Source organism: Coffea arabica, chromosome 3c (assembly GCF_036785885.1).
Source record: "Coffea arabica cultivar ET-39 chromosome 3c, Coffea Arabica ET-39 HiFi, whole genome shotgun sequence".
Classification (NCBI taxonomy): domain Eukaryota; kingdom Viridiplantae; phylum Streptophyta; class Magnoliopsida; order Gentianales; family Rubiaceae; genus Coffea; species Coffea arabica.
Window position 1 is genome coordinate 36,893,886 of NC_092314.1, and position 8,852 is coordinate 36,902,737.

Consider the following 8,852-nt stretch of genomic DNA (forward strand, 5'->3'; position numbering starts at 1 on the left):
GATCTGATTAGTGCAAGTTGGAATGTCGAGGACGACATTCTTTTAAGGAGGGGAGTTTGTGACGCCCCGAAAGAATGAGTGTGAGAACCTGAAAATTTTTATATATTTTCGAGAAATTATTTTGTTTCCTTGTCTATAATTTTATGCCTTTCTTCAATATATTAATTTCCTATACATTTTTATAAGGGAATATAGTTTTCGAATCATTTCCTTGATACAAGTTAGTCCACGTTAAGTTTGAAGTGTATTATGGACGTGGGACCCGCTAGTGCGGTAAATGCGATATATTTTTGACAACTTGTTGGAGTTTTGTATTAAGTGATATTATTTTATAAGGTGTTAAGAGATAATTAGAGGTTAGCTAAATTAATTAGTATGGAGAGACAAGAGGATAACCTTAAACATATAAGGTGCCACATGTCGCGTTTCTATTCGAGGGTGGACTTTTGACCAAGATATTTTTACCTTCTTAAAGCTAATTTTGACCAAAATATTTCTTCATTCTTAGCCCCTTTTGGCCAAGCTTCTAGGGAGAGAAAAGAAGAAAAAAACCTCCAACTTTCTTCATCCAATCTTGCTCAATCTCACAATCCAACCGTTAAAACCTTGATTTGCTCCATAAAAACCCTTCTCTTAGTAGTATTGAAGTAGTTGGTGGAGTTGTTTTGGGAGAAATAAACCTAAGCTACTATCTTTCTTGAGTTGTAAAGGTAAGTTTCTAAGAAATTTCCCTTTTGTTCTTAATAATCCATATGCCATTGTTCCATATCAATAATATAGTTGGGACCTATGCCATTGTTCCTGATCCACTATCTTTTTTTAAAGTAAATTTTAGACTTTATTCATGTAAAGGCCAAACACAGGACATAGGAGCACAATGTTCTAAGCGCTAGGAAATGGTTCTCCTCTCACAACCCTCCTCCCTCTCCTAATAGCTGGGACTCCCAACTGATCTAGTTGAATTGCCCCCCTGACCAGCACTGGAGCTGCTTGTAGGTTGTCATAAATCCGAAGCGGGTCCTAGGTATGCGTGATCCCCACATTGGCCAATGCATCTGCTACTTTGTTCATCTCTTGAACACAGTGCAAAAACCTATCCACCACCGTAACCATTTGCCATATCTGCTCTTCCTCCACCCATACATGCCATGGACACTAAAGCCGCCGTTGTAAAACGCCTACTAAAATCGCAGAGTTTGATTGCACAAAAGGTGTGGCCACTCCTCGTCCATCGCACAGCCGAAGTCCTATTAATAGTGCCAGAACCTCTACTCGTAAGCTGGTTTGCTCACCAAGGAAAGCTGAGAACGCAAAAACTAGTTGACCATCGGAATCCCTGATCACTCCACCTCCACCACTCATACCAGGATTTCCTTTGAAATACCCATCAGTGTTGAATGTCAACTGCCCAGTCGTACTTGGCTTCCACCCCACAATGGTGAACCCATACCTGGGGGGAGGGAGTTTGGCAATTGCGTCACACATCTCCGGAAAAGCACTTGCATTTATCACTTGTGTAAATTGAATCTCGAACGCTGCTTTCATATCCCTGAAAATCGCCTGGCAGACCTCTTCACTCTGTAGCCTGACTCCGTAAAAAACTGCTCTATTTCTCGCTTTCCAAATATTCCAGCATATCCAGCTGGGCAATCTGGCAAGCACAAATCTCCATTCTTCGGACGTAGCCCCAACAGCCACCAACTCAGGAGGCATGCCCTTAAATTTTGAGGTTGAGGAGTGACCCCACAAATTGCATTGAAGAAGCTTCAAACCTCCAACACTAGTCGTCCAGTGAAAAAGACATGTTCAATCGTCTCCGCTTCAGTTGCAGCACAGCAGAAACACTTGGACTGCAATTGGAACCCCATCGTGCATAAAACCTCATCCAACGGCAACCTTCTTCTCAGTAGCTGCAGCATGAAAAAAGAGACCTTCAACGGCAGATTTGAGCCCTAGATGTGAGACTAGATGATGGACCTATGATTAACCTATCTGACCTCCTGATATGCTGAGGATAGGGTGAACTGCCCGGACGTTGTTGGCATCCAAATTACCTCTGCGTCCTGTACCCCTCCCAGGGTCGGCTTCCTCATGACAGAGGATGCGATGTCTAATGGCAGCACCTGTCCCAACCGCTGGATGTCCCACTTCCCCTGCACTATGAAATCCCCAAAGGACCAGTTAGGTCGCACAGGCACTCAAATACAACGCCCCACTACCTAACCAGTTATCATACCAGAAGTTGCATGGCCCTTTGTGAATCAACCAAAGCATGGATAACTCTGCCTGTCCACTAACATTGACCATCCGCCTCCAGGTCGCTGAAGCAGATGCCCGAATATCCCCCTGACATGGGTGGAGGCCATTGCAATATTTTGCGTGCATAAACCTAGCCTAGAGGGACTATCTTGCTCGAAATGCCCACCATAGCTTGCATGAGAAAGCCGTATATATGTCCCTAAGCCTTCGAAAACCAGCTCCATCTTCTTCTACCGGATAACATAGGTGGGACCAGTGAATCCAATGCCATTTAGGTTCCCCGCCATTAGATCCCCATAGAAAGTTGGAGCAGACCCGCTCGATGATTCGAAAGACTGATTCTGGCATCACAACAGCAGACAGGAGATGTATTGGAATCGCCGATAGCACACGCTGGCATATGGTTTCTAAAAGGGTTAAATACCAAAAACTCCCCTGTGGTTTGCCTAATGTTCACTTTACCTCCCTATGGTTTGGAAACCTACAATTTGACTCCCTGTCGTTTCAACTAAAGTGTATTTAACGGAATTTCTGTTAGATTTTCACTTTAGGTGAAACGACTGGGAGTTAAATTGTATATTTTCAAACCATAGGGAGGTAAAGTGTACATTTGATAAACCACATGGGGGGTTTTGGTACTTAGCCCAAAACCCTTATAGAGGGGCAATTTTGACATTTTCCTTTCAGACGTTAGTTTAGATGTTTTCCGTTAGACTTTTACTTTAGTTGAAACGACAGGGAGTCAAATTGTAGGTTTCCAAACCACAGGGAGGTAAAGTGAACATTAGGCAAACCACAGGGGGGTTTTTGGTATTTAACCCTTTCTAAAATTTCCCTTTAAAGATAGCGATTTATCTATATTATTGATATGTCTAACAACAATGGCATTTACACTGTTTATTTTAGCAAAATATTTGTTTTGTTTTTGTTTTTTTTGCTTCTCTTCATTTCCTATGCATATGGTTATGCATATAAATATATCAGTGTATATTTTTAGTGCCAAGGCATTATCATTATGTTCTTTCAATTTGCCACATATATTTTTAACATGTCTAGATATGGTTGATCTAGGTCCACTAATGGAGAAGGCATGAAGACGGAATCATAGTTTACAATAGAGAGCAATGCATGTCAATGAAAATTATTAAAGAAGGCAGAAGTGTAGGAAATACGCTTCCATAGAGCAATAGCAAATTGGGGCTTATGAAGAATTGTGGGTATTCTACAAATTGTAATGCCAAGCATTCTGTAAACTACCGAAAAGCAATTTATATAGCTTGCAAGCACTACATCCCATTTAAATTTCTTTCATCTCAATTGAGTAAATGTTTTCTAGGAAAAACTTTTTTTGTATAAAATTGTGGGTAAATGTATTCCACGAAATGACGAAAGGGGTTAGGAAATTAAATTCTCTGAATAGTTTGATTCAAATAGTTAATTTTTGGATTGCTTAAAGGTTCATCTTTTCATAAAATTTAATTAAACATTTTGAAATTACTGTTGTTATTGTGATGTAATCATACAGATAAAGAAACAAATATTACTGTCAAACTTTTAAGAAGTATTTTTCTTTAACAACAAAGTAATCCCGTCTTGCACAGGGTAAGAAAACTTGTTGAAGTGAAAAGCATAGAAAGCTTTCATACAATGTTAAATATATCTGTAAAAGATTAAAGAGCTTGATTGGTGCTTGAATTTCGTCCACTAGTAGTTGGTTGAGTAAACGTACATATGGAGCGCCTAAAACTTTTGACTAAAGGCTGGCAATATATGACGATGCAAGTTCGCTCAATTATTAAGGGAGGATTAGTTTCTCATGAAAAGTTATGTGTTCAAATTTAGATGTTAATGTGAGTGTTGTGTTAGTTGATGATTTGTAAAAATCCTTATAAGATATCTATAATCTCGCGGACATGTTCTAGTCAATGATACTGATACTAACCGGACTCGAACCCATTTTATACTCATCTTAAAAAAAAAAAAAAAAAAAAGACAAAAGGCTAGTAATGCTACCAAAACTATAATTTTCTAGCCAAAGTAACTTTTTAATTAAATGCCAAATTACTCTTATGAAAGTATAACAACAAACAATGGATTTAATTTCTGGACCCCACAATGGCTAAAAATGCCAGTGTTTTTAGATTCGGACTAGACGAGTTAGTTGAACGAAGAATCAGCTAGTCATCCTGTCCAAGTCAACTCAAAAACTTGGATGGTTAAAAACTCAATCAAAAATGGAGCTTGACCAGGAACTGGCAGAATCGGATTAAACCTACTTTCTTTTTCTTCTCTTTTCTACCTTGTTTTTAAAAAAATTTTGGCCAGCTTGACTACTTGACTTGATGACCAAGTAAAAACTCAAAAAAAAAAAGGAAAAAATGGGAAAAAAATAGACAAACCAATTATCGAACACTTTGAACGAACACCAGCTCCTTGTAAACCCTAATAGGCCATCACCATCACTTCGCTACTCCAGCCTCCAGCTCCTCCACCATGGCGCCGCCTCTGAGGAGTGAGAATGGGAAGACATCAAGGCTCGAGTCAACTCTCAAGCCACGTGAGCTCAATCAAGTCAACCGATTGGAGATTTGAAGTGTTTTTCAGGTTTACTATTTTCTGGATTTTAATTTTTTTCACTTCAATTGTCAAAAAACCTCTATTAAAATCCTTGGGTATGATTATTTTTTAAATTTAACATGCTTGTGTTGCTTACCTTGAAGTGCTTTTCTGCAATTTTTTTTTTCTGATTACATTTCTTTGTTCTACTTAGTAGCAAGGTTTTGATTTTGATCAGTCTGTATATAGACTCTTTAGAACTTTAGAGTGAAGTTGTGTTTCCTTTGGGGCTTGAATTTTCTCCTGTATGTGAAGTGCGAAGTACGGCCTGACTTAGTCCTCAAGAAGATGGAAAATTCCGGTTGATAACCTTTCCAATATGCTAAATTCTCATTGGCTGCCACTTCAAAGTTTCATACTAATAAAAGGTCACAGCAACTACACAATAAAGCCAACTTTCTGTTTACTGTTCACCTGAATATGCATCGTCCCTAGATTTTGAACTGGTCCACAACTGTCCTATACGTACTCACAGGACAGATGCAATTAAATCTTGAAGTACCCACTGCAGAAAGCTTGAAAATTAATAATGGTTTTTTCAGGATTTTACCTTGCAATTGCATGTGAAAAATTTTGCAAGGTGCATTCTACCTCTATGCGTATCCAATGTAAGTTCTCCAAAAAAATTGGCTATGATTATGTTGGATAATGTAAGATATGTTGCTTATCCCAAGCTATCGTAAGAAAACTGAACTCCATGCATGAAAGCTTGCGTGTTCCAACATGTGATCATTCCTTTGGTACTTCATGGGTTGTACTTCTTGCACACTTACTTTAATGGTATCATCTCATGTCATTTGACTGGTGCTTAAGTGGTATAAAATTATCCTTTTCCTGTATTTGGATTAAAAGACATGTTGAATTTTCTCTCTTGGCACGAAGTTAGCAGGAATGATTAGGATCTCTCTTTGGAGATACGTCTTTTCTTGGAGCTTCTGCTTTTATTACATGATATCCAAGGTTAAAACATACCAGCTCTGTGTCCTGGCCAAATTGAAAATTCTCTACAGATTCTTACCATTGAAGTGAGGGATAGGAGGAGGATGAAAAGGGGCTGATTACAAATGTTTTCTTAAGCAATTAAACACTCGAGAATTGTTGCGTACAGTTTTTTACGATAAAAATCAATTCTATGAGATGACTTCTGAGAACTGCATGAGTCATTACATCAGATATCAACACATAGAAATGAATGTATGCGCATTAATGGCTCCTTTTTTTTCTCAATTTTGTTACGCATTATAATATCAGTGTATGTTAATATACTCAAGTTTGTGAGATGACTTCGTGAGAAGAACTATTTTAGTAATTAAATTATAAATCAAGACACAAAATTTTAAGCACGTACATGCCATAACCTGTTCTTCATTGAATTTTTTTTTATGTTATTGATTTTATATTCATACAAGGGAGACTTCAAATCACCATTTTGTTTTTGGCTACTTGGCATTTGGCTTTCAAAGAGAGCATACAAATTATCAAACTTCCTGCATTACTTTTCCTTTTTTTTTTTTTTTAAAGTCACTTGACTTTTTCAATGTTTATGGACTTACAGGATAATGGAAGGTTCGGATTCACGTTCCACACCAACATATCAAGAATTAGCATCAAGGTCTACTCAAAACCATAGGCAAAAATAGATATACCATGATGACATGTTATAGAAGGGCAAAATTCCGAAGGCAAACGAGTCTTAATTTGTCAATATTGTAAATCTACTTTTGTAGGCAGAGATATTAATCGAATGAAGCATCATCTTACCAAAACCAAGAGTAATGTTGTTCCATGCAAACAAGTGCCCTCTGATGTTCATTTGCAAATGGAAAATGCATTGAGAAAAATGCTCAAAAATCAAAGGAAAAAAAAAGGAAACTTTGAAATTGAGAATCCATTTGGCCGAAGTGCAGCGCACTCTGAAGGTGATGATGTTGGAAAAATTCCTCATCTAAGAGGGTAAAAAACTCAAACTAATGTGGGTGAAAAAAAGGGGAAAAACAAAGGCACAACAAGGTGTAGAAACTTATATGATAGGTAAATCCCTCAATATCTCTCAACCGTGCACTAAATGTTAAAGAAAGATGGCATGACACAGACATGGTTATAGCTTTATACTTTTATGATGCATGTATCTCAATGAATACTTGTAATTCTCCCTATTAATACTAACAAGCAATTGGAAAGATAGCAAGTACGGCTCATAGTTGTTGAGGACCTAGTTATCATGCTTTAAAGGTAAATTTGTTGAAATATGTAAAAGAAGCAAGCTGAATTAATTGTTAAAAATTTGTGTAGTAAATGGGCTGAAACTGGTTGTACAGTTTTTGGGTGATTGTTGGAAGGATAATAGGCAAAATAGTTTGATCAATTTTCTAGTCTATTGTTCTTGTGGGATTTCATTTATCAAATATGTTGATACATCAAATTTTCAGTCTAACGCAGAATAATTGTGTGATCAATTTTCTGAAATTCTTGAAATTGTTGGGACTAGTAATGCTGTTCAATTAGTCACAGATAATGCAAGTAATTATAAAGCTATTGGGCAATTACTTTTTGAAAAATATCCTACAATTAGTTGGTCTCCTTGTGCAGCAAATTGTTTGAATTTAATTATGGAAGATATTGGAGAAATACCTGATATGAAAGATGTAATTACTCTTGCATCAAGAGTCATTGTGTATGTTGGTAATCGAAAGTGGATTCTTGGTTAAGATAAAGGCTTGGTTGGAGAGAAATTCTTCGTCTCACTGAAACACAGTTTGGTACTAATTTTATTGCTTTGAAGGGCTTTCATGATTTGAAATAGTATTTAGAGGCTTTTGTGACTTCTGTTGCATGCAAGAAACAGTTTAAAAGATAAAAATGCTAAAGAAGTGAAACAAATTGTTCTTGATGGCAAGTTTTGGAGTAGTTGTTTGATTATTGTGAGAATTATAGGTCCAATTATGCATTTGTTGCATATTTGTTATTCTGATGAAAAACTTTCATTGGGCTATATATGTGCATGCATGTGGAGAATTGTTAATGGCATTAAAGAACTATTTAAGAACAAGAAAAAGTTGTATGGCCCATACATTGATATAATTGATAAGAGGGATAATATGTTGAAAAACAGCTGCTTTTTGGTTGAATCGAACCTTCCAATATGATAGGGATAGCCTCCCTCACATACTCAAGATCATGAAGAGTGTCTTAGAAGTCATGCAAAAGCAAAAAAAATGCACGGGTTTCAGTATATAATGGATGAAATATCAATATTTAGGTTAAAGAGTGAAAGTTTTGGGTTTCCATTTGGTCAAAATACTTATAAAACTGCCCGTCCAGGTATGCCTACTTTAGTTTCACATTTATTATGTTAATTGATAGGAATTACTTTTGCTAATTTCTTTGAAAAAGAGAACTAATTGTATCTTATTAATACAGATGAGTGATGGAGATTATTTGGTAATAAAGCTCCATATTTATAGAAGTTGGCAATTAAACTCTTGAGTAAAACTTTTTCTTCCTCGAGATATGAACGCAACTGGAGTATATTTTAATGCATCCATACCAAAAAGAGGAATAGGTTTGAGTATCAAAAGTTGAATAATCTTGTTTACATTCATTATTGTATGCGATAAAATTTCAAATTTGCAAAAGACAAGAAAAATACATGACAAATATGTAATATATATTTAAGAAAATATGTCTGTACACTCTCCGGGATTTTCTCAAACTTGTAGAGAATTTCTTTCCTTCTTCTCTTCAAATGCTAATCCAAGAGTTTCGTAGCTTGTTCTTGGATCAACTACTAATTCCTAATCTTGATATGGAAGATTTGAAGATCTTGATGAACTTGACGAATGCTTCAAATCTTGATATGATAAAGATTCAAAGATGCTTGAAGATTCAAGTCTTGATATGAACAGGACTTGAGGAACTTCAAGTTGCAGAACTTTCATGGCCTTGAAGCTTCAAGAATGCCCGGGAGTGATGTGTCT

At 36.7% G+C, this 8,852-nt stretch overlaps 1 protein-coding gene across 1 annotated transcript; it reads right to left on the reverse strand.

The window, feature by feature from the left end:
* Positions 1–1,155: 1,155 nt before the first annotated feature.
* Positions 1,156–1,713, reverse strand: LOC113735879 (uncharacterized). The gene has a single exon (XM_027262850.1). The coding sequence runs from the start codon at positions 1,711–1,713 to the stop codon at positions 1,156–1,158; it is 558 nt and encodes a 185-aa protein (XP_027118651.1).
* Between the last annotated feature and the right edge of the window lie 7,139 nt (positions 1,714–8,852).